At 36.9% G+C, this 27,956-nt stretch overlaps 1 protein-coding gene across 1 annotated transcript in view; it reads left to right on the top strand.

Annotated features, from left to right (window-relative positions):
- Window positions 1-24,979, top strand: part of LOC149203313 (uncharacterized) — an 80,531-nt gene extending 55,552 nt beyond the window's left edge. The window contains exons 6-8 of the mRNA XM_089403388.1: window positions 23,980-24,115; window positions 24,234-24,317; window positions 24,497-24,979. Of these exons, the coding sequence (XP_089259514.1) occupies window positions 23,980-24,115; window positions 24,234-24,317; window positions 24,497-24,563 (287 nt within the window). The 3' untranslated portion in view covers window positions 24,564-24,979. The remainder of the gene's footprint in view (window positions 1-23,979; window positions 24,116-24,233; window positions 24,318-24,496) is intronic.
- Window positions 24,980-27,956: the final 2,977 nt, after the last annotated feature.

The following is a 27,956-nucleotide window of genomic DNA, read 5'->3' as shown; positions in this document are numbered from 1 at the left end:
ATTGTTTTTTGGCATTGCCATTTGGTTGGGTAACTTGGGTTTGGAACTTTGGATTTTGGAAATTTGTATTTTGTAATTTTGTAAATGCTAAATTGTAATTTGTATTATGTAATCCTAAATTCCTATTTCCTAATCCTTATTTTTCCATAGGTTTGCAAATTCAAAATTCAAAAACAAACATGCCAAGGAAATTGGATCCTTTCTGGGAATATGGTGAACCTAAAGCTCCGAATGATAGACAAAACTTGAATTGCAAGTTGTGTGGAAAGGAGATAAGCGGGGGGGTGTACAGGTTGAAGTACCACCTTGCACAAATCCCTGGACGTGATGTGGGGCCCTGTATAAATACAAATCCTGAATTTATCCAAAGAGCCATGAGAGCATTGGGAGAATTAGAGCAAACTAGAGAGGCCAAAGAAGAACTCAAAAGGCAACTAAGAAGGTCAGCTGAAGGAAGTGGACCAAGTGGCACTGGTTCTACTGCAGCGTCAGTCAATCCGGTAGCTGCATCATCATTTTTTGTTCCTCGAACCACACCTGGTTCACAACCAACTATCGGTTCAATGCTAAAAAGAACTGAAAAAGAACAAGCTGATAGGTTGATGGCAAAATTTCTCCTCTGGAGTGATATTCCTTTCAGCGTTGTAAGGAATAATCCATTTTTCCAACCTGCTGTTGATGCTATTGCCAGTGTTGGCCCGGGGTACAAAATCCCTTCTTATCATGATTTCAGAGGCCGGATTCTTCAAGAGGAAAAGCGTGACTGCACCCAAAGATTGGAGGATTTTAGGGCATCATGGGCACAAACAGGATGCACTGTTATGTCAGATGGTTGCACTGACCAAAAGGGGAGAACCCTTATAAACTTCTTGGTTAGTTGTCCCAAGGGGACTATGTTTATCAAATCTATTGATGCAACTCATCAAATCAAAGATGCAAGAACTTTATGTGATTTGCTGGATGTGTTTATTTTGGAGGTGGGTGCAGAAAATGTTGTCCAAGTCATAACGGACAATGCTGCAAATTATGTTGCTGCTGGTAGAATGCTTATGGACAGGCATCCTACTTTATTTTGGACACCTTGTGCTGCCCATTGTATTGATTTGATGTTAGAGGACATAGGGAAAATTCCTTTTGTCAAAGATATTGTTGACTCATCAAAAAGCATCACAAAATTTATTTACAATCATACATCTGTGCTTAGCTTGATGAGAAGATGCACCAACAACAAAGAGTTGGTGCGCCCCGCCATTACACGGTTTGCGACGAGTTTCATATCTCTTCAATCCCTTTTGAATTCTATGTGGGATTTGAAGAGAATGTTTCTTTCAGAGGAGTGGCGTGCTTCGTCAATGAGCCGCAAACCAGAAGGAGAGGCGGTATGCAGACTAGTTTCATACCAGGAAGACTTCTGGGCGGGAGTGCAGGAGGTGTGCGCCGTTACTGAACCTTTGGTAAAGGTTCTTCGGTTGGTTGATGGTGAGAAGCCCGCAATGGGCTATTTGTATGAAGCCATGGACAGGGCCAAAGAAGCCATTCGGTCCTACTATGATGATAAGGGAGATGATGGGTTTCAGAAACAACTCCTTCTATGGGAAGTGATTGATGAGCGATGGAACAACACACTCCATCGTCCCATTCATGCTGCTGGGCTTTTCCTGAACCCTGCATTTTCTTATGCATGTGGGTTTGATTTTGATGCTGAGGTCGTGGAAGGATTATTAAACTGTGTCCAGAAGATGGCGAGATCTCCAGAACAACGTATAGAGATCTCTAGACAAATTGAGACATATAAGATGTCAGGTGGCACATTTGGCTTTGAGATGGCTGTCACTGATAGGACGATTCAAATGCCAGGTATTTTTTAGTTTGTACTTTGTAACTTTGTTTCAAATTTCATTGTCTCTTCAAATTCCATTTTTTTCTTATGTTTATTTAAAATTTTATTTGTAATTTTGTTGTAGACGCATGGTGGAAGATGTATGGTGGCAGAGTACCCCTTTTGCAAAAGCTTGCCGTACGCATCCTCAGCCAAACATGCAGCTCCTCAGGATGTGAGCGCAATTGGAGTGTATTTGAAAAAATACACAACAAGAAGCGCAATAGGTTAACACTTAAACATTTAAAATATTGCAAATTTCCAAATAAATTTTTGAATTCATTAAAGTTTTAAACAATATTTTTTTTATAATATTAATTATTAATTATTATTTCATGAACTTTGTACAGGTTGGAGTCCCATAGACTTAATGACATGGTCTATGTCTACTACAATCTTCGATTGTGGGTGAGACAACTAGAGAGGACACCTGATACGGAAGCCATCTCATTGGATGGATTGACACCACTGCTGAATGGAGGGTTGAGACCGAGAGGCCTCTCATGGATCCCACTGATGATTGGTTAGTGCAGGATGAGGGGGAGGAGGAGGAGCAGGAGCAGGAGGAGGAGGTGACACCGCCTACCCGGGCTACCACTACCACCAGTAGAGGACGTGGTCTCCGTCTACCTCAGCCTCCTGTAGCTGCTACTACTAGTTCTTCAGCTTCTAGAGCACGTCAGACTCCACTGCCATTTCCACCAGCACAGGCACCAACTTCTACATCTAGAGGGAAAGAGAAAGTTGTGCCATTTTCTCGCAAGAGGGGCAGAGGAAATCAATAGGATTAGACTTTCATTTTATTGTATATGACATTATGACATGATGAGATACATTATCATATTTTTTGTTGATATTTTGAGGCTGAGTTGGGACTCAGGACTTACTATTCAGGACATGATTCAATGTTATGTGTGATTTTAGCGCTAGAAATGATATTAAACATCTTATATATTAGTTTTTTTATCATATTTATGTGTCAATGTATTTATTTTATGTTGTAGATGGTTTAGATATTAAAAAAATTGAAAAAAAATGAATATTTTTGTGCCAAACGCTTTTTTCCGCTTTTTTCCCGCTTTTGCCGATTTTTTCCGCTTTATTCCCGGCGCCGATTTAATCCCGATCGCGCTTTTAACAACATTGGTTTTAATGGCTGTTTTTGATTGCTGATTTTTAATTCTGCAATTTCCAGCATTCTGAAAAATTTCCAGAATTTGTATTCTCAGCAATATATATATATATATATATTTTTTTATTTTATTTTATTTTATTTTCTTTGTTCTTTCAGTCTGTTAAATATATGGTTATGGGAATGGGCATTTAACTACATGGGAGAAATAAGGAGAAACTGAAAACCGGGGTGGGAAAACAGAAAATTTTACATCCCTAATGAGTGGTGATTTTACTTGATTTTGTATAAGGTTTTTTCAGGTGGTATTGTCGCAATAGCAAAGGCCTTCAGAGACACGATTATGCTCCTCGTTAGTAGCATTACAGAGGCCATTTTACACATTCCAAAAAGTGGACATGACATTGTTGATGTAGCGTTGCCCACTTAGAGCAGAGTGTTGGGCTACTTGATGTTTTTGCATGGCACTTGACACTCTGAGGTATCCCCATACTCTAAAATGCTGAGTCCATGAAGCTTGGTGTTGGATATATTTATGATGTGCTTAGTGGACCCAAGACACCCCAAGGTTTCCCTGGACACTGTTTGATGGGTGTTGTTTGTTCCAAAGCTCGGATGATGATGGTTATCCTTAAGATGATAGGGGAGGCCTTGTACATCACTTTTTGACCCCAATGCTTGAGTAGATTGGTGCCACATCACCCTTCTTGCCCTTTAGAGGGTGACATAGGTCATTATGGTGATGACATCTTGGTATGGAGGCACTTTGGAGGCATGTCCATGATCCTGGAGTTACTTCTTGGAGTATGGAGTGCTCATTAACCCATTTGACACTTGCTTATAATAGCCTTAACTTATAACAACCCTATAATTTACTTAATTGGTCTAAGGATAGAGTGCTTGAACTTTGGTGAATATTACATTGGCTCTCTAGGCTTCATCAGTACTTTATCCCAATCATTAGACCATATCGATCACCTTGAACCTTGCTTATTGAATACCCCCTTTAGGTGATTTACAGGGAAGCCTCCATAGTTGGAGAAAGGTCGCTAAGGTGACAATGGTAGTTAATCTCTTGTTGCCCTAAGGTCTGGATTTGCCTAGTGTGGCTTTGCACTAGGCATGCTAGATTTTGTGGCAACAATCCCCATGTGGCTAGCCCATTTTCCATGAGTAACAAGGGCTAATGTTGCATCCTCTCGTATTATGGTGGTCAAGCATGATAATTCAAATTTTGGGAGGCATAACTTCCTCATACGAATTCTGATTGAGGCAATTCTTGTGTCGTTGGACAGGTATTGGTGTGCAGATTGTGGAATCTAGGTCCATAGTAATATTAGAACCACAAAAATGGTGATCTTTTAAAACCTCAAAATGGCTCCTAAAGTTTTTCACCCCAAAATGTCTAAACTAGGACCATCAATAAAAATGATCTTGCAAGCTTATTTCTCCAATTTTTTGACTCTAATAGCATCCAGATGGATGGAAAATAATATGACAATCCAATCCGGATCATTGTGGCTTTGAATCAAGAGAGAATCTCCTTCTTAAGTCATATTTGTGGTTGTTTACCACTTCTCCTCCACTTCTTTAGAATTTGTCATGCAAGTTGAGAAGGATCTCTACCATGACCTCTATCACAAGATTTTTCAAATACTCTTCCTTTGGGGACGCGATTACCTTGGGAGACTTCAATCTATATATTAGGGCTTGATGGTTCCTAGTCTATGATATCACTAAAGACAAACTACACATTCATGAGTTGGACCTTGCCGATTATGGACTTCAACTGATAGTTTGATTTTTCTTTTGCATATGGAAGGCATTATTGGAATTGAGTGAGTCAAACGACCTTTAAATCTTAAATGGGATCTCTTGTTTTCCAGATTTTGTTAAATTTACTCATTTCCTATAGAAAGGGGGTACTAGTGTGATTGACTATGTTTTGGGCACTCTTTTCTTCATCCTATCCATTCATAACTTTTTAGGGTCTTTGGTTGCCTCCCCATTGCAGATCATGTGTACATGGTGTTTGACCTTTCCAATCTTTGTCCTGCACAAGCAACCCCTCCCCCCTTCATCTCTGCCCACATCATTGTTGAGTTTGATTACCCCTATGCCCTAACATATGAGACTTGTTTATGTCAGCTTCTCCTTGGGTTGTGTTCTTTGTGGCAATCTGTCACCCATATCCCTTTAATAAATGGTTGATATGATGACTTCCCACCAAACAATCTAGCCCATCCCCACCTTTGAGGCCAGGTAAAAGTTTCCACATTCAAACAACTTTGATTTTTCGGGCAAGATACATTCATAATAAAGTGGGCCTTAAGTGGTCTCCATTCTTGCAACCATCTCTTGTTTCACATTCCAACTCTCTTACAATCTTACTTTTGTATAGCAATGCAGCAATGAGATGGAAGCTTTGACATTCCAGCTATTGTACTTTTGTAGAGGAATGCTGCAATGAGATGGAAGTTTTTTGTCCCATAGACCAACTGGCTTCATGGACATTTATTCTATTCCATTGAGGAATATTACCACTTTCTCAAAAAGCAATTATTTTGATCTCCAAGGTTGCTTTAAAAAATAGATTTTTTTTTTTTAAAACACTTTTTGCTATTGCTGCGCCCCCTTCCCCTAGATATTGGGGGTACCTTCTAGTCGTCCATGAAAGTTGTTTCCTCATTTCTGTTCTCCCCTCTAAACTTGCTGCGACATTGGATATGTGCCATTCAATATTGTGGAGAAGAGGTTGATAGTAATGTCATAAAATTAGATTTGCCATTTTACTTTAGATATCTATCTAGTATCTAATATGGATAAGCTCAAGCTCTATGAGCCATCAATGCTATATGAGGAAGATCGTTGGATTTGTTGGAAAATCAGAGGCAGTAAAGATTATCTTGATCTTGATAATTACTTGTGATGTTTCTTATTATTATGATTCTTTGTATCTTCTTTCTTTAGTTCTTCAAGCAATTACCAAAAGCAACAATACATAAAACAATGAACACAATATGTAGGCACATGCCAAGGCAAAACCCCCTTCGAGGGGAAAACCTAGTCAAAGTAATTCTTCCTTTCAATAGTATTCTTTGAGACTCGTCACCCTAGACCAAGACTAGACCTTCCCTCCATACCAAGTTAGCCTCTAGAAGTTTGACCTCTTCCCAACAACTTGCAACAACTAACAACTTCTGGCAGCAGTTCAACTTGGAAGACTTCGATCTCCCAATCCAGAGCACGAAACAGAGAGAGACCACCACCAAAATTTCAATTTTCCTTGTCTCCTTAGACTCACCCAAACTCGCATTCACTTCGGCTTTCCAACAATAGACTTTCCCAGCAACAAGAGAACTTTGCACTTCTGCCCAACAATAAGAGATTTTTGCACTTCTGCCTAGTAGATAAAATTTGAACTTGATGAGTAGTGATGCTCCAAATGAATTTGATGTCCTTCCTTTTATAGGCTTCTTGTGGGGTCAAATAGGGTCTTAGGCCGACTTGATCTTCCCTTAGGCCAACATGGTGTCGAGGTTCCATAATTCATATTTGACTCAATACTTAACCTTTTTACATGATTCAAAAGCCCAAGAAGGGTCTCTTTAAATGTACAATAATTTTATAGACTCAGAATAATTCTTAGAAGTCCTCAATGGGGATTTTGACCTAAAACATGGTGACCCAAGCATGAAACCCATGCTTTAATAAGTCACAATAATAATAATAAAAATTCTTTTGTTTATTCTTTTGACAAGTACATTACATGATGACTCAAGTACATTATTGAAGACTGGACATAGTTACATTTTCCAACACTCCCTTTTAACTAGGGAGGTATTCATAATGTACTTATACAATGGACTAGATTCCTGACTAGGGCAATCTATCCAAACAATCATTCAATAGTTTAGGCACTGCAATGCCATGGACTAGATTCTTGACCAGGGCAATCTATCCAAGTGGGACTAAGGTGGACGCCAGCTTTCAGCCCCTCTAGGTACCATCAGGTTTACTTGCTAACCACCAACCCAAACATACTGGTGTGTATCCAAAACAGAGCTCAATAAACAACACCACCTTTTCAATTTCGGGATTCCGGACATCAACACAGAGTGCCGGCCTGATGTCTCCCCAGGCAATGCTTCACTTGCAAAGCCTCAACACCCCTTGATCCAGCAGATCAAGAATGACCATTCTCTCCCAATCAAACTGATTAGTATCCAGAATGCTATCAAATCCTTCGAGAGATTCACCTGTACAAACACAACCCCAATCAATAATATACTTTCATAAGTACATAATCAAATACAAACCTCTGGGGTCTTTTAGGCAACAAATGTTGCTTCTCAACTTTCCATAGTAGGACTATCAACCGAATCTTTGACAGAAGATTCCTCAATCATACATTATTCTTCCTACTTCATATGCAACAACATATTCTTCAATCAGATCTTTCTTTCCTTCTTTCAACAACACCTCAAAATGCATTCTCCAATTTCCTTCTCCTACTCATGGTCCTCACTAAGACTTATCGCTGTTAGTACTGGTCTAGTGCATGACACATGGAGTAGAGAATCATATCTGTCACTCCCTCTTGAACAAAAAGGATCTAATCATTCCTGTATAATGAATATTCTCAACCATCTTCGTATCCTAGGGAGATTCCTTCCATTCGAGCTTCCCCTTAACTTAGGGAGTTCTACTTCTTTTTGTCATCGAAGAATCTTTCGTGGCTTCCAGCCATTTTATCAGAGTTATTATCACCCTCATCATGCTTGTCACATCGAGCATCTTCACCAAGTTGAAGATTGTGCACCTGCATAGCTTAGATAGCAAGTACAACCAAATCTATAGAAGCATGATGTTAGCCATATCAAAAACACGGAAGCATTTAAACTTTATTCATATCAGATACCCATAAATATATACTCTTCAACATCTTGCTAGGGACTTTATACACCCTAGACTACATAAAACATTCATTCCATCTAGGGTTTCAATGTGTCTTCCAGAGGTATGTCATACCTTACCACAACATACAGAAAACCCTAGAAGCAATTCAAAATACATATAGATCTACAAAACATCTATCATTCTTTCAAAATACATATGTCATACTTCTCACTAGGGATTCTACAAATCCTAGATTTCATACAAAAGAATCAATCAAAGTCAATCACAGCTTAGTTGTTAACCTGACCAACTTTCACTAGGGTTAGTTCCAAACCCCTAGTTTTTTCAATCAACCATCAATCAGTCACTAACATGACCAACTACTACTAGGATTAATTTGCAAACCCTAGATTTCCGAGTAATCATCATACTCAACCAAAAATTCAAAATTTCAACAATTTCTTCACAAATCATATAGTCAACATTCATCAGAGATTTCTACTTCGACTATGGTTCAATTCCAAAACCCTAGAGTTCCATTTTCACAAATTGAATAATCTTATACAAATCTCAAATCAACATATTCTAGAGATTTTACTTTGACTAAGGTTTAACTCCAAAACCCCAGAATTCCAGAGGTCATCATCTTAGAATTTCAGGCAAGGACTTTTATTAAATCCTAAGACACATGACCATCAATGACTAGGTCAACACTCATATCTAGGAATTCTAACCATACATAAGCATATCATATGTCCATAAATACATTTGACCTAGATCAACCTAGGACTTCAACCAAAAGGACATATCTACATATATGCTTGGATTTTATCATCATGAAAAATACATTTCATATCATGTATTTATCAAACCCAACTTCACAACAATATCAAATAAGAGATAGACACACAATGATTTTGATTATACTAGGGTTTGATCCAACAAACACATTCTTACCAAGAAAGCCATTTCTTAGACAATGTAAGGGTCTTGCTCACACATTCCACTAAACCCTAATGAGCTAGGGTTCCAATGTAGAACACACATTCCACCAAACCTTAATGTGCTAGGGTTCCAAGGTAGAAACATAACAAACCCTATATTACCAAAACTTCAAAGGTTTTGGGATTTTAGACCTTATCACTCAACCCTAACAAGTTAGGATTTTCGATCATACCAAAATACTAAACATGACATCATCAATAAAATTTCCAACTAGCATTTCACAATATCCCTAATTAGCTTTTAGGATTTCAGACATTCACAATAGCATACCCGTCGGTTAGGGTTTTCTAGAACTTGTCTAGGGTTCTACATAGTCTATCAATTATATGAGTGGGGTGGGTAGATTTATCAAGAGATGAATCACCCAAACAAGAATCACTAGGATTAAATATATGTTAATTTTTGGTATGTTCTATGCTTAAGAGCAATTTACTTCAATTTCTTTATTAGCCCAATATCAATATCCAGTTTAACAATCACATCAACATGATAGTAAAATGCAGATATAACATAAACATAAAAAATAGAAGACAAGCCAAGACAAGAGGACACAAGATGTGGCACCAGCCAGGGACAAACCCCAATGTGGGGAACCCTTGATCAATTCTTCATATATTCTTCAATAGTTCAACAGAGGGAGATAGTGCAAATTTACAAATCTGATAATTTATGACAGCTGCAGTAAAGCCCTAACCAGAAAAGTCAACGCTGGTCAAATAGGGCAGAATCCTTCCTTCAAGCAGCTTGGTCAAACCCAGTCAACTTCGGCCTCCAACAACAAACCCAAACAGTGCAAAACAGTTCGAAAAAACTCAGTCAAACTCTGGTCAACTGAAGTTAAACTGCAGCTAGCAACTAGAGTAGTCAACGTTGGTCAAACCAGAGGTCAGATCACCTCAATTTTCATGCCCAAATATGCGGCTTACCAAGGAGAAGATGCCTCACCCAAAGTGCAGTCAAAGGGAGGTCAATGTAGCCCAAAATGCAACGCCAGAAATTCGGTCAATATTGGTCAACGCAGTCAAAACAGAAAACGTCTTCCTTCCTTCGCATGTGTGAGAGAAAGCTACCAGATATGCGTACCCAATCAAGTGAGGAGAGAGAGATGTCATGAGATGAGATGATGAAATAATGCCTTGAGGTCTCCTCCTTTTATATACAACGTTGAGGATGGACCGGGGGTAAAAATGCATGTTTTGATTGCTGGTTGACCTTGACAATTTGTCAATAATACAAATAAATTCATATCTTCATTTTTACATGTCGAAATCGGATGATCTTTAGATCAATCCTACACCTCTCGGAGAGAGGAGTCCAAGAAAAATATCAGTTGTCATAAATAAGGTGATCGATATGGAGTTTGGCCCTAGTTGCCAATTTCAACACTCCCTCTCAACTAGGGAGAACTCCATCTGCTAATCCATCTGCCAGTGGGTACTATCTCTGCCATCAATGCACTGCTTTGCACCGCTCTACTATGTTGAATTATGAAGAAGAAGAAGTGATCGAGAATGTATCATACCATTCTCTATTGACCCGAAGTCAGTCCCAGATAAAAGAGAGTGTCTCATACCACTCTTACTGACCCGAAGTCAGTTCCAATCAAAAGAGAGTGTGTCATACCACTCTTACTGACCCGAAGTTAGTTCCAATTGATCCCAGATCAATATCATCCTTGCATAGGGATTACGGTAGTACACGATGCGTCCATCGGTAGTACTATGGCCCCTATCCTCATTTCCCTACTCATTGGCCAGATGCGAGGTACTTCCCATGAGTCCCAGACTGCATGGGTAGGATGTCTCAGCAGGAGAAGGATGAACCACTCATTCTGCCTACATGTTGACACAGGGTATCACAGGGAAGGCTGAACCACTCACCTTGTACACAACAAACCACTAGGGGAATGTTGAACCACTCACCCTATGGTTGCTCATCGCTCCAAGAAGTACCCCAAGCCCCCCGGTCTCCCAGAGCTCAATGTCCATATCATACAGAACCCTCAGAAGAGGGTCTCTCCACTACTCATAGTCGTTCTCGGAAAGTCAAGAATTTGACCTTTACCAGGGGCTTTGTCAGAGTGTCGGCGACTTGCTCATCAGTCCCAATGTGATGGAGCCTTATTGCTCCTCATTGTACCATATCCCGGATAAAGTGGTACCTGATATCTATGTGCTTGGAGCGATCATGAAATACGAGATTCTTTGATAATCAAATCCCACTCTGGTTGTCGGAGAGGATCACGGTGGTATCCAACACATGTCCAAATAACTCACTGAAGAGCTTCCTCAACCAGACAGCTTCACAGGAGGCCATACTTGCAGCGATGTATTTGGCCTCAGCGGTGCTCAAGGCAACTGACTTTTGCTTCCTTCTCATCTAGGATATCGAAGCAGAACCCAAAGAGAAACAACACCTAGAAGTGCTCTTGCGATCCACCACACTGTCGACCCAATCAACATCTGAATAACCATGCAGTCTTACATCCCCGGCAATGTATCTCAGTCCATGAGTGATTGTGCCTCGAAGATATCTCAGAAGATTCGTGGCACCAATCCAATGTATATGATGAGGTTTAACCATATATTGGCTCAACATATTAACTGCAAAACATATATCCGGACGGGAGTTCACCAAGAACATAAGTGCTCCTATGAGTTGACGATACTTAGAGGCGTTTCCCAATTCAGGTCTGACAGCACTACCACATAACTTCTTGAAGTTAAGTTCCATCGAGGTAGTCACAGGTTTGCAGTCCACCATCCCAAATCTTTCCAATATCTTCACAACATATTTTCCTTGAGATGGGAAAATTTCTCCTTACTTTTGCTAGACCTCCAACCCTAGGAAGCAATGTTTTAAAACTCCGACTTCGACTCAGAAATGGCCGAGGGTCGACTCCGACTCCAACTCCGACTCGATATCGACTCGGCTGGTTTGATTTCAATGACTCGGTCGTTGTAAAAAATACATTAAATATTTTATTTATTTATAAAAAACATAATTTTAAAGATTTTCATTCATGTTTCCAAACACAAAGCTTTAGAATATAGAGAGAAGACAACATATGATCAAAGTAGGCTCATGAATATCTCCATTATATCAAAATGGCACCCAGTGCAATGTCCAATACAAAGTTCATACTTAGCCACCAATGCCAGGATTCTATTCTGCCTCAGCCTAACGACAATCACTAGACTACAACAACAATAATACCAATTGTTGAATTGAGGCTTCTGTGATCCATAATATTTGAAAGAATAACTTCGACGAAAATCACATGTAGACAGACATTTGTCGACGCGTTTCGAACCAACTAGTGTGGTTCATCGTCAGGACAAGTTGAAGAAACAGATCCAGCTTAGCATGATAAATAGTCTGAGCAGAGTCTTCAACGGCTAAATTGACTAACGGCTAGTTTTGACCTTAGGACCCAGGTCAACTTATTATTTATTAATTTAATATTATTATTATTATTATTAATTTTTTTTTTTGGAAATAAGTTAAATTAGGTAAAAATGGTTGGTTTTTAAAAAAGGAATTTATTTAAATTAAAATTAGCATATATATATATATATAAAATTATAATATTAGGCTATTAAGATAAAAGTTAGGATTAATAATTTCAATGGTTAGTTTGAAAGGTAATCTATTTATTTATTCAAATTATTTCATAATTATTATTGATATTATATATATATATTTTAATTAAAATCATAATATTAGGTTGTTAAGTGACGATTATTTTATTCAATAATAATTTAATGGTTAGTTTATTTTTATTATTATTATTTATGGAAGAATTAAAATAATTTTAAAGTTAGGTTAAAGAAGTAATTTATTTATTTATTTAAATTATATATATATATATATATATATATATTTAATTAAAGTTATAATATTAGGTTATTAAGATAAAAGTTAGGATTAATAAGTAAAATAATTTTACTGGTTAAATTAAAAAGATAATTTATTTATTTATTTAAATTATTTAATAATTATTATATATATATATAAATTAATCCTAATATTAGGTTGAGAATAATAATTGTTAATGGTTAGTTTTAAAAAAGAAATTCATAATTTATTTATTAATAATCAAATATATATATATATATATAATTTTTTTTAAGGTTAGGATAAAATAAATAAATTAATCTATGGTTAGTTTAAAAAGGTAATTTATTTATTCAATTAAATTATTTATTAAATATTGTTAATATTATATATATTATAATATTAGGATGTTAAAAAAAAATGAGAGAGAATAATAATAATAATAAAAATTCTATATATATAAAAAGAGCACAAAAAACAAGGAGGGGGCAGAAAAACCGACTAAGAAGAGAGTGCTGGAATCCAGCACCTACTGATTTTCCAACCATCATCTCTATTGAGATTGCTCGGCCTCTTCTCAATCTCAATAGCTTCCCTCAATTTACGATGGTGGAACTGAGCAACTTTGGCAACAACCTTGGCCTCCTCAATCCACACTTGATGCTTGGTCTTTTCCACATGCTCCGCTAATGTTGAAGACTTGGATCTCCCATGTCTTAGGTCGGCCGCATGTTCGCAGATCCTTTGATGGATGGAGCGAACATGCGGCCGACCTAAGACATGGGAGATCCAAGTCTTCAATTAAATAAATAAATAATAAATTATTTATTAATATTATTATTATTATTTTTTTTTTTGGAAATAAGTTAAATTAGGTAAAAATGGTTGGTTTTTAAAAAAGGAATTTATTTAAATTAAAATTAGTATATATATATATATATATATATAATTATAATATTAGGTTATTAAGATAAAAGTTAGGATTAATAATTTCAATGGTTAGTTTGAAAGGTAATCTATTTATTTATTCAAATTATTTAATAATTATTGATATTATATATATATATATATATATATATATATTTTAATTAAAATCATAATATTAGGTTGTTAAGTGACGAGTATTTTATTCAATAATAATTTAATGGTTAGTTTATTTTTATTATTATTATTTATGGAAAAATTAAAATAATTTTAAAGGTAGGTTAAAGAAGTAATTTATTTATTTATTTATTTAAATTATATATATATATATATATATATATATTTTTTTTAATTAAAGTTATAATATTAGGTTATTAAGATAAAAGTTAGGATTAATAAGTAAAATAATTTTACTGGTTAAATTAAAAAGATAATTTATTTATTTATTTAAATTATTTATATATATATATATATATATATATATATATATAAATTAATCCTAATATTAGGTTGAGAATAATAATGGTTAATGGTTAGTTTTAAAAAAGTAATTTCATAATTTATTTATTAATAATCAAAATATATATATATTTTTAAGGTTAGGATAAAATAAATAAATTAATCTATGGTTAGTTTAAAAAGGTAATTTATTTATTTAATTAAATTATTTATTAAATATTGTTAATATCATATATATTATAATGATGATGATGATGATGATGGTGGTGGTTAACGTCCGCTGAGACCAAACAATGATCTATCGGACCTAAATAAACAAATTATTTATTTTGATTTAAGATTTTATTCCTATGCTCAAAAAGCTTGGAGAGAAGCCTCCCAAGCTCACTATAATTTTGACATTGTAAAAGACTAGGAAGGTCAGTATTGTTACAAAGATTGTGAAATTGAGATCTAATGTGGTTGTACGCGGGGCACTCTAAGAGGAAGTGGTTTTCATCCTCGAATATTAGGATGTTAAAAAAAATAAAATGAGAGAGAATAATAATAATAATAAAAATTCTATATATATAAAAAGAGCACAAAAGACAAGGAGGGGGCAGAAAAACTGACTAAGAAGAGAGTGATGGAATCCAGCACCTACTGATTTTCCAACCATCATCTCTATTGAGATTGCTCGGCCTCTTCTCAATCTCAATAGCTTCCCTCAATTTACGATGGTGGAACTGAGCAACTTTGGCAACAACCTTGGCCTCCTCAATCCACACCTGATGCTTGGTCTTTTCCACATATGCTTAGCTAATGCTGAAGACTTGGATCTCCCATGTCTTAGGTCGGCCGCATGCTCGCAAATCCTTTGATGGATGGAGTGAACATGCGGCCGACCTAAGACATGGGAGATCCAAGTGTTCAATTAAATAAATAATTTAATAATATATTATGAAATTACTTTTTTTAAACTAACCATTAACAATTATTATTCTCAACCTAATATTAGGATTAATTTATATATAATAATAAGAATAATTATTAAATAATTTAAATAAATAAATAAATTATCTTTTTAATCTAACCAGTAAAATTATTTTACTTATTAACCCTAACTTTTATCTTAATAACCTAATATTATAACTTTAATTAAATATATATATATATATATTATAATAAATAAATAAATAAATTACTTCTTTAACCTACCTTTAAAATTATTTTAATTTTTCCATAAATAATAATAATAAAAATAAACTAACCATTAAATTATTATTGAATAAAATACTCGTCACTTAACAACCTAATATTATGATTTTAATTAATATATATATATATATATATATATATATATATAGTATCAATAATGATTATTAAATAATTTGAATAAATAAATAGATTACCTTTCAAACTAACCATTGAAATTATTAATCCTAACTTTTATCTTAATAACCTAATATATTATATATATATATATATATATATATATATACTAATTTTAATTTAAATAAATAAATAAATTCCTTTTTTATATATATATACTAATTTTAATTTAAATAAATAAATAAATTCCTTTTTTAAAAACCAACCATTTTTACCTAATTTAACTTAAATAATAATAATAATAATAAAATTAATAATAATATTAAATTAATAAATAATAAGTTGACCTGGGTCCTAAGGTCAAAACTAGCCGTTAGTCAATTTAGCCGTTGGAGACTCTGCTTAGACTATTTATCATGCTAAGCTGGATCTGTTTCTTCAACTTGTTCTGACGATGAACAACACTAGTTGGTTCGAAACGCGTCGACAAATGTCTGTCTACATGTGATTTTCGTCGAAGTTATTCTTTCAAATAATACCAATTCTCTGCCCCTAATGAAGTCTCGAAACCCTTTATTTAATTTTGGTCAAGCTCCAGAACAATCAGAGGTAAATATGTATTAATTAGTCCATTGCCAAAACGTTTGCTTTTTTAAAAACATTGTATGGCTCAATGCATTGTTTCAGTTTTCTAATTCATGCCACTAGGATAACCATACTTCAGCCTTGTAATTTTCAAAACTTTCTCACAGTGATAGATTACTTTAGGGCTATAAATATGCAATAAACAACAACCCAATAATTGATATGTAGGAGGCGGAACAACTTTTGACAAATGTGCTTCAGGATTTTTGTCAAAGAGCCGAGCCGATTGAGTTGTTACCGAGCTGGCCGAGTCATTACCAAGTCGGCCGAGTTGTTACCGAGTCGACCGAGTCAATGATTGGCTCGGTAACAACCAGGCCAGCTGTTCTTCAGAAGCCAACTGCCTCTTACATTTGTGAATGAGAGGGTCTACACCTGTTAGAAAGAGGTTGTCCACATAAAGTACCAGTATGAGAGGTTTATCATCTTCAACCTTAAAGTAAAGGTTCGGATTGGCTTCACTTCTAGTGAATTTCACCTTCATCAGATAGCTATCAATCCTCTCATACCAAGCTCGGGGTGCTTGCTTCAAGCCATAGAGAGATTTCTTCAACCTGCATACATGAGATTCCCGGTCATGAACCTCAAACCTCTCGAGGTGTTCCACATCGACTTCCTCTTTGATCGAACCATGCAAGAAAGCGGTATTGACATCCATTTGATGTAGGTTCCATCCTTGCAAGGCAGCAAGGGCTATGATCGAGCGGATGGTGGTGTATCGGGCAATAGGTGCAAATATCTAATCGTAATCTACACCTTCCTTTTGAGAGAAGCCTTGGGCAACAAAGCGAGCTTTGAACTTTACTACACTTCCATCAGCTCCATGCTTGATTTTGTAGAGCCACTTAGAGGTGACAACCGATTTGTCCTGGGGTCTAGTAACCACATCCCAGACATCATTCTTTATAATAGACTCGTACTCTTCATTCATAACATCTTCCATACTTGTTGCTTCACAACTTCTTCAAATGATGAAGGTTTATTTTGTATGATAGTGCTCATGACGGTCAAGTATCTTTGATACTTGTTCGGTTTCTTGCTCTCACAGAAAGTCCCCCTTGGTGTAATATGTCTCTCGGCATCTTCGAGAGTCTCCCTAAGCCATGAGGGTCTCCTCTTGGAGGAGGAGGGCTCTTGGGGAGGAGGATCAATAGGATCCATAGGTTCATCAACATCCGACATTGTCTCGTCCTCTTTTTCACCCTGTTTTCTGATGACAACTTCTTTGCCCTTTCTTGGAATAGGAAGGTTGCTGATCTTGCTGAGGGCCATATCTTCATCAAAAGTGACATCATGACTTATCTCAACTTTCCTTTGACCAACCACATAAATTCTATAGCCCTTAGAATTTTCGTTATAGCCCACAAAGATTCCTTTCTTTGTAGATGCACCCAATTTGCTTCTCTTCTCTTTCGGCACATGAAAATATACGAGACTTCCAAAAATTCTAAAATGGGAGACATCGGGTTTCTTACCAGTGAATGCTTGATGAGGGCATCAGTTTTGAACATACATGGCGGTATTCGCAGCTTCGGCCCATAGAAACTTTGGAAGCCCTTGATCATGAAGCATGGCATGCACAACTTCTATAATAGTACGATTCTTCTTTTTAGTAACACCATTTTGCTCGGGAGTGTATGGTGTTGTAGTCTCCCTCTTAATGTCAGCTTCTCTGCAATAATCATGGAATTCATTGGATTCATACTCGGTCCCATTATCAGTCCTCAATATCTTGATTCTTTTCTCGGATTGATTTTCGATCATGGCTTTGAAGTGATAGAACCAGGTGAACACTTCATCCTTCTTTTTCAAGTAGTAGATCCAAGTCTTGCGAGAATAATCATCTGTAAAGGTGAGATAATACAAGTATCCTCCCAAAGAGTTTACAGGCATCATACCAGATATGTCAAAGTGGATCAACTACAATATATCTGTGGTCTTGCTATTACTTGAGGGGAATGGTCCCCTTCTAAGTTTTCCTTTGGCACATCCCAGATATACACCTTCATGCTCTACTTTGAATTCGAGCATCCCTGTCACCATTTGTCTCACATCAGGTAGAGCCTTATAATGAAGATGGGCAAACCTCCGGTGCCATAGCTTGGATTGAAGAGACATGTCGCAAAACATGGCTCCCAATGGACTTCCTCCAACTTGATACAAAGTGTCAACCCAGAACCCAAGAGTAAAAGCATCTTTAACATTCCTTTTCCAAATACGTACCTTTCCATCAATGAATGCCACCTTGTATCCTTTGTCTTCCATTGCCGAAATGGACACCAGGTTCTTCCTGAGATTAGGTACATATAGAACTCGTTGTATCGTGTTACCTTGATTCAATTGAAGGCTAACATTCCATATTCCCTTCATGGGATAAGTGGCATCGTCTCCAAGAATAATCTCCATGTTTGTCTCCTTCTCTATCAGATAAGAGAGAGCTTCCTTGTATCTAGTGAAGTGCCTTGAGGCACACTATCAATTAGCCAATTCCCCAAAGAGTCTGGAGGAGAGGTAGTGGAGAGGGCTGATATAAGATAGTATTCCTTTTGTTTATTGTTAACATTAGATTCTTCATACCTGGAGTTCCTTGCTTTCTTGGAGGGTTGACCATTTCCTTGATGTCCCGCATTCCTTTTTCCTTTGCCATTGAACCTGCTATTCCTTTGATTGTTGTTGTTGAAATTGCCCTTGGAATGGTTGTGATCATTATCATGTGATGTGTCCCTTCTATTTGGACACTCCCTTGCATAGTGACCCCAAACTTATTGCAAACAAAGCACCTGCCCTTCCTTCCACCCCTAGATCTGGGCTTTCCATTGAAATGACCTTTAGACCCTGCATTATTTCCCCTTTTGGCATGAGCGGAGAAAGCAGTGGGGTTTCCTCTATTGGAAGGCATTTCTTGCTCCACCATTCTTGTTTCTTCTTGAATGCATCTCGACATCAATTCTTCAAACCCTGGAATTCGATCATTATTGAGAATAGTGGTTCTAAATATATACCAAGCGGGTGGGAGTCTTCCAAGGGTAGTGATAGTAAGTTCCCTGTTAGGAATGACCTCTCCAATCGAAAGTAGATCATTCTTGATCTCAGTGATCCTTAAGAAGTAGGATTGAATATCCTTGCTCTTGCCCTTCTTAATATCCTTCAACTTATTTTTGAGAAATAAAATTTGATTTGCATCACTCTTGAACATGCTGACCAACTTGTCGTAGATCTCCTTGGAGGTGTTTAGGTCGAAGATGCAGGCCACCAGACGCTTGTCAATGGAATCTCTGATAATCTTCTTCGCTTTGACTTCAGCCTTGTTATACTTGTTCTTTGTAGCAGCTGATGCATTTAAGGGAGGCTAAGGGATTTTACCCCTCACATAATCCAACACTTCTTGTTCTTCTAAGGTTAGATCGAGAGACATCCTCCATCCATGATAGTCAGACTTTTCACGGAGCTTGTCTTCAACCAAGAAGTGGGATGTGGAACCCATTGAGCCATTTGTCCTTGTCCAACTGTCTTCGGTGTTGCTCTTTAACTCTTATTTGGGCTTTGTCTTCACCTCACCTCTGATACCATGTTAATTTTTGGTATGTTCTATTGTTAAGAGCAATTTACTTCAATTTCTTTATTAGCCCAATATTAATATCCAGTTTAGCAATCACATCGGCATGATAGTAAAACATAGATAGAACATAAACATAAACAGTAGAAGACAAGCTAAGACAAGAGGACACAAGATGTGGCATCAGCCAGGGACAAACCCCAATGTGGGGGAACCCTTGATCAATTCTTCATATATTCTTCAATAGTTCAGTAGAGAGAGATAGTACAAATTTACAAATCTGATAATTTATGACAGCAGCAGTAAATCCCTAACCAGAAAAGTCAACGTTGGTCAAACAGGGCAGAATTCTTCCTTCAAGCGGCTTGGTCAAACCCAGTCAACTTTGGCCTCCAACAACAAACCCAAACAGTCCAAAACAGTTCGAAAAAACTCAGTCAAAGTTTGGTCAACTGAAGTCAAACTGCAGACAGCAACTAGTGCAGTCAATGCTGGTCAAACTAGAGGTCAGATCACCTTGGTTTTCGTGCCCAAATCTGCGGCCTGCCAAGGAAAAGATGCCTCACCCAAAATGCAGTCAAAGAGAGGTCAACGCTGGTCAATGCAGCTCCAGAAAAACGCAGTCAAACATTCAAAACAGAAAACATCCTCCTTCCTTCGCACGTATGAGAGAAAGCTGTGAGATATGCGTACCCAATCAAGTGAGGATAGAGAGATGTGATGAGATGAGATGATGAAATGATGCCTTGAGGTCTCCTCTTTTTATATGCAATGTTGATGATGAATTGGGGTAAAAATCCCTGTTTTGATTGCTGGCCGACCTTGACAATTTGCCAATAATACAAATAAATTCATATCTTCATTTTTACATGACGAAATCGGATGATCTTTAGACCAATCCTACACCTCTCGGAGAGAGGAATCCAAGAAAAATATCAGCTATCATAAATAAGGTGACCCATATGGAGTTTGCCCTAGTTGCCAATTTTTAAAGTATAGCTAGTCATAGCAAAGTTAGTAATAGACATCAAATGAATAATCCTTTGAAACAATGTATTCAAAGCATACCTTTGTTTCTTGACTAACCTTGTCTTGAGAGATCCCCCTTCTTTCAGATGTTTTCCCTTGTCTTGAGAGATCCCCCACCTTTCATATGTTTTCCCTTGTCTTGAGAGATCCTCCTCCTTTTATATGTTTTCCCTTGTCAAGACAACAGAGGGAGAAAGGTGATTAGTATTTAATATAATCAAAACTAAATGAGTACATGAATCCAAAACTGAAAAGACATGAGATACTTATCTTTGGGAGTTGTTGGGGGCTTCCTCCAACTGTTGAGACTTGTTGCAAATGCACCCCACGAGGGTGGCAATCTTAATAGAGCAGTGATGACAAGTTCTTTGTTCGAAACAATCTCATTAATGGCCAAGGGATCATCCTTGAGTCAAGTTATCTCCACAAAGAAGGTTGCCACAGTATGATCTTCTAGTTCTTAGCTCATTCTTCAGACTTGCTACTTGAACAATATTCTTAATAGTAAACAACTTCGACAAGGCTTCATACATCTCGATGTTAGCTATGAATGGGACAAGATTGTCTTTTTTCCCTTCCACCATCAGAGTCATAGCCGCCAATTCTATATCCCAGAGTTTTGCTTTGTCAGCATCACTGGCTTCTTTTGTAGGCTTCTTTACATTTCCTTTTACCAAATCCAACACCTTGTTATTCTCAAGGATTAGGTCAATCCTCTTCTTCCAAGATCTGAAGTTAGATGCTCCTTCAAGTTTGTTCTCACCCTTGATTGAGTTAGGCATCTTCCTTGAATATAATACTCTTTCCCTGAGATAGTGCCTATGAATGGATCTGCCTTTTTCTTCTTTCTTCACCAAAGCTTTGACACCACGTTGGAAAATCAAAAAGGCAGTAAAGATTTTCTTGATCTTGATAATTACTTGTGATGTTTCTTATTATTACGATTCTTTATGTCTTTTTTCTTTAGTTCATCAAGCAATTACCAAAAGCAGTATTGCATAAAACAATGAACACAAGATGTAGGCACATGCCAGGGCAAAACCCCCTTCGAGGGGAAAACCCAGTCAAAGTAATTCTTCCTTTCAATAGTATTTTTTGAGACTCTTCACCCTAGACCAAGACTAGACCTTCCCTCCACACCAAGTCAGCGTCTAGAAGTTTGACCTCTTCCCAACAACTTCGACTATGCACCAACTAACAACGTCCGACAATAGTTCAACTTGGAAGACTTCGATCTCCTAATCCAGAGCACGAAAGAGAGAGAGACCCCCACCAAAATTTCGATTTTCCTTGTCTCCTTAGACTCACCCAAACTTGCATTCACTTCAGCTTCCCGGCAACAGATTTTCCCAGCAACAAGAGAACTTCACACTTCTGCCCAGCAACAAGAGCTTTTCGCACTTCTGCCCAGTAGATAGAATTCGAACTTGATGAGTAGTGATGCTCCAAATGAATTCGATGTCCTCCTTTTATGGGGCTTCTTGTGGGGTCGAATAGGGTCTCAGGCCGACTTGACCTTCCCTTAGGCCGACATGGTGTGGAGGTTCCATAATTCGTATTTGACTCAATACTTAACCTTCTTACACGATTCAAAAGCCCAAGAAGGGTCTCTTTAAATGTACAATAATTTTATAGACTCAGAATAATTTTGGGACTTTGACCTAAAACATGGTGACCCAAGCATGAAACACATGCTTTAATACGTCACAATAATAATAATAATAAAATATTTTCTTTATTCTTTTGACATGTACATTACATGATGACTCAAGTACATTATTGAAGACCGAACATAGTTAGATTTTCCAACAGGATCAACCAGAAATCATGACAGACTAGATTTTAAAGACTGATAAACCATTGGAGAAGGGGACCATATGGCAAGTCGAGGAGAAGTAGACAACAAGAAGCAAACACAAAATGTGCAAAGTTAAGCGGCAAGGACTAACAGCTTGATGAGGCAAGTGATCTACTAAAAACCGACTTTAAAGAGTTCCCATATTTGATGGTTAAGACAATGGAGGGCCATAATCCTTAAAAGGGGGGAGCAGTGGCCTGATGGGTGATAAATTGATCAGTTGAGGTATCAACAATCAGATACACTAACATTGGTGATTTACATTGACTCGACAACTGGGCTCCACCATAATGACTGATATCCACTTCAATAATGACTTCAACTTCCGCAACCAACTGGAAGAACAGTCATGTCAATGCCTGTCAATTGTAGAAGTAACTGACTAAGAGACATCAATGGTGGTGACTGATATCAACATCAACATCAATGATTGACATCGAATTCAATGACCAACATCCACTTTGACAACCAAGTGAAAGAACATTCATGTTGACATTTGTCAGTTACAAAAGTGTCTTGGGAGCTTAGAAGCTAGATAAGAGTTACAAAGAACTAGATATTTTATATTTCAATCTAAATATTTGTTTGTTTCTCTCAGAAGCCAGTGCTCATGGCTGAGGCAACTAAAGCATTGCAAATGATACTATATTCAAGCTTTGTTGGATGATGTTAGTGGTTTATCTGCATAGGAAAACACACATACATGCCTTAAACAAAGAATGTATCATCTCCAAGTCCATGGATTACATAGCTCGCTGCACCGATTAATTTTTGGTCATCTTCTCCTCTACTCACAGGGACTTGCGATGGTTTTCCTCCACATTCCTGTGATTTCAACCTATTCTTTTACAGAAGATAGCAATATTAGACTGGTATAGAAATGTTTCATGCTTATTTTAAGACTGTAGTAGATTATGATATATAATGAGATGAAAAGCATACAATACACGTTTCAAACTTAGATGATCTTGTTAGATTGTTTAAGATATGCAATTAAACAACTGGAAGGACCTTTTGCATTTTCTCTTTCTATGTTGCTTTTTAGCTGCCATTTTATCCTGCAGAATGCCTTTTTGTTTCAGCTGCCTCCCTATATGTGTAAATACAACTCCCTTTCTCGATAACCAGTCTCTTTCCTTTAGAGAATTTCTCGTATTGAATCATTTTGGCCTTGAATAGTGGATTTTTCTGAGAAAGAAAAAAAGAACTTCTGGATGATATATCTGACTTTTTTCTGACTATATGTCGAGAATGAATTTTGAAATTGCAGCCTATATCACCAATTTAGAGGTCTTTGCATTATGTTGGAAGAAAATTAATTGAATGTTATTGTGGATATACAAAATATGATTTTGTATAGATGATTTAATGACACTGTCAGGCTTAGCTTCTAACATATTTGCTAACATTTAGAACTTTTGACTCCTGAAATCTGTTCTCTTTAGTGCGGGAACATCAGGCAAACTCACATGCAAAAAGAGGGTGGGAAGTATTCACTGATGCTGTTATTCGTGCCCTTTCTGTGAAAAAATCTGGAGTTATTTTCATTCTTTGGGGAAACTCAGCTCAAGAAAAAATAAGGTAGTGTTTGCCTTTTATCCATCTTATGCACACGAAGAAGTCCTTGCAGTCTCCACTTTGTGCTTAACTCATAAGCACATCTGTTATGTTTTTGGTTCTGTGCTTTCTTTCTATGAAGGATAATTGATACAAACAAGCACCACATACTGAAAGCGGCACACCCTTCAGGACTTTCTGCTCACAGAGGATTCTTCCAGTGCAGGTTAGTTGCATTCCTTGAAAATAATAGTTCTTTTACATTTCAAGGGGTGGAATCTTTTAGACAATGGCTCGATGGTGGGGGTTAGTTTGTTTAACTTGTATATTCAATGTTCATATATAAATGCTTTCTTATTTCTTTTTTACTGTCTTGCTCTTAATCATTGTGATGTTGTGTGACAGACATTTTTCACAAGCAAACAAAATTCTGGAACGATCAGGTTTGATGCCGATTGATTGGCAGATTTAGATCTGTGCTTGAACAGAATTTTTTGGACATTACATATCTGTGCAAATATTATTTGTTCCTCGGGATACCGGGAACAAATAATCATTGTGATGTTGTGTGACAGACATTTGTCACAAGCAAACAAAATTCTGGAATGATCAGGTTTGATGCCGATTGATTGGCAGATTTAGTACTTAAGGAATTTTTTGGACATCACATATCTGTGCAAATATTATTTGTTCCTCGGGATGCCGGCAAGCAACTCTGATGCACTTCAGGTGCAGGTATCAACTGAAGAAACCATTGTTTTCTGCTCTGGCTATTACTTGAAAAACCTGTCATTATTCGGTAGTTTTGACATGGTAAAGGGCACATTTCTAGTTGCTTCTTTCTGTCATGTAGGTGTTATTGAGCTAATCAAAGTCATTTAAAATTTACTGGTTTTTTTTTCCAAATTTTGTGCTGGTGAAACCCAGGGCCGAAATGCAACTCTGCACAGTGAAAGTCAATTAGTTGTTCAAAGTTCAAAGTAGTCAAGAGCTTCATTGTAGGAGTAAATTAATGTAAAAAATATTTCTAAGATTTGGTGCTATGTACCAGGTATAATGTTATAAAGTGGGTATAATGCAAGAATTTTCATACCCATTTATGAACAATGCTTTTGAAGATTGTTAAAATTATTTAATTAGGAATAATTTTCTCAATTCTTTACAATGCTTTATGTTAAATTTTTCAAAATTCGATTACTTTATATTTGTTGGAATCCCATTTTCATGTAGATCAGATAGTTTTTAGGCTTTACACCATTGTTACAGGGTACAATGAAAACCTTTTGTGGTACTGCTTCAAAGCTCATTTTTAACTAAAACATAGTAATTCAGTGAAGAAATTTTGAGTTTGTTTAAGTCTCCAGACATTCAAGTTTTGTAGATAAATTTTGGATATAAGTAGTGAGATTCAAAGTTATGTATTGATTTGGATTTTGTGTTTGACACAATGAAGAGAATTTCCCGAGGATCTTCATAGAGACTAGGAGGGTGTTTAGAATCATGAAGCCAAAACTCACCCTCCACCAGAGAGACTCCCTTATCCAAGAACACCAGGCACCAGGATCTCAAATTCAAAGCTGAAGGGATGGCACAATACAAGAGATAAGCCTCATAACCCAGAAAGACAGAACCTAGCTGGTCAGAACTCTACTCACTACAAACCAGAACAGGAACATCGAGACCCACCATCAAATAAACTGGTGACCTCACGATCCTGCACCGTTATCCCATTTGCATCTGTGACCATGTCACTTTGCATTTGATATACTCACAACAACAGTAAACTGCATATGTTTGAAAGTACTGTAGGAACCATGAACCTCGAATGCTGATATCCCATATTTAATCTGCTCTGGAACCTTGAATCCCACTTGTGCCTTGCATGCAATGTTTGGTCATAACTAAGATTGATTAATTAAGGTATTGGAAGAGGTTACCTCATTCTTGTTTCTAAGAACTATACCATCCAGATGAGGCCATATTAGCCAATTGATCTGCCTGTGGATTAAGTTCCTTAACACATGATAATATTTGGTCTTAACTAAGATTGATTAATTAAGGTATTGGAAGAGGTTACCTCATTCTTGTTTCTAAGAACTATACCATCCGGATGAGGCCATATTGGCCAATTGATCTACCTGTTGATTAAGTTCCTTAACACGCGTTAATATTCTATTGATCTGGATTTGCTGGTTTCCTTCTGAATTTGCCTGATAAGCCTTATTGGTTTACCATCAGTTGGACATGAGGGTCTATGCATCAGATTGATAATGATAGCTGAATCACTGATGACATTTTAGAGTCTAGACTTTTGATTCACTTTCATCTATATTAGCTTCATCCCTTGGTAAAGCACTAATGCCACAGCTTGGTTGTTATATGAACTATATAGGGCTCATTCAAAGCTAAAGCTAACTTCATGTTTTCCTTTAGCATTGAGAAGAACTCCCCCCCCTGAACCCAACTTGCCACCCCTTATAAATTTCCAGTAATGAGTATTGACTTTTCTTTATGACGAGTCATGATGTATTTTCCTAATCTTCCTTCTGTCAAACACTTTGGTCCACTCTGTTTGGTTCAGACTCCAAACTTTCAAATTTTGAATTTTTTTTGGAACAATTATTGAGATATGTGTATTGATTTTGGATTTTGTCTAAAATGCTGATAAGTCGTTATCTTTATCTCTCTCTCCCTCTTTTTTTAATATTAATAAAAAATTTTATGACGAGAATCACCTTTGCTTTATAAACAATCTTATGATGATCATGATTTGCTTTCCTAATCCTCCTTTTGAAAAAGTGTCGTTTCACATCTCTGCTTCCATGCGCTCAATTGCGTTTCATTTTCTGTTATTTCAGCGGTGTTTCTTTTGTGGGGGAAGTAACAAGATCTTTCGTCTTCTGCTAAATGTCCCCCGCAAATTTCTTGCTCGTTTCTAGAGTGTCCAAGGAAATGGACCCTAGATTTACTTCGCGACTGTTCCGTAAATAAAACTGATTTTATCTTTTTAGAACCTGGCTCCTGAGTTTCTTTTGGATGAAACGTACCCCGAGAACCAGTTATTTTAAGGTAGGATTTCTCCAATTTGTGGACTTCGCCATTGCTATTTGGAGCTTTAGCAATCTGTTTGGAGTACAGAGTGGTGTTTGGAGTGCCATTGCTATTTGGAGCTTCAGCAGTCTGTTTGGAGTACACAGTTTATTGCTATTTGGAGCTTCAGCAATCTGTTTGGAACCCACAATTTGGTGTTTAAAGGGCAAATTCTCTCATTAGTGCAGAGTTTGCTGTTATTTTTGGAGGCTGCACTCATCATTCCACTTTCAAGTATCACATATTTTGTTCGTTATAACTGTTAACTGAACAGAATCAGAAATCCTGCCGGGTGAAGAAAGTCGTAAGTTTAGAATATACATGATAATATTATGAATTTGGCTCTATAACATGATTTGTTTTTTATTTCATTACTAGATTGTGTTGTTACATATTTGTTTTTTTATTCCATTACAAAACATTACTAAACACAATTGTGTTTAGGTTCAGGCTAGTCCACATGTTGGATGGAAGAACGATTTGCTCAAACATGGGTGTTGTTACCAGAATTGTGTGAGTGTTGGTCGAGTCTAGATGCCCCTTGGAACAATGTAACCATAACAATTGGCTTCCACTCTTAACTCCTCCCATGACTAGTGTTTTTAAAACCGGCTGGTCAGCAAGGCCACTGGTTGGAACCAGCTGAAAAAGCCAGCCAGAAAGGCGCTTTGGCCCTAACCGGCTGGTTTAGGATAGAACCGGCTGAAAAACCCGGCCAGAAAGGCTCTTTGGCCCTAACCGGCTGGTTTAAGATGGAACCGGCCGATTTGTAGTC

This window comes from Pinus tabuliformis, chromosome 2_1 (assembly GCF_031772625.1).
Source record: "Pinus tabuliformis cultivar Carrire ecotype Pingquan chromosome 2_1, CPIR1, whole genome shotgun sequence".
Taxonomy (NCBI): Eukaryota; Viridiplantae; Streptophyta; class Pinopsida; order Pinales; family Pinaceae; genus Pinus; species Pinus tabuliformis.
This window is presented reverse-complemented; position numbering and strand designations above follow the sequence as displayed.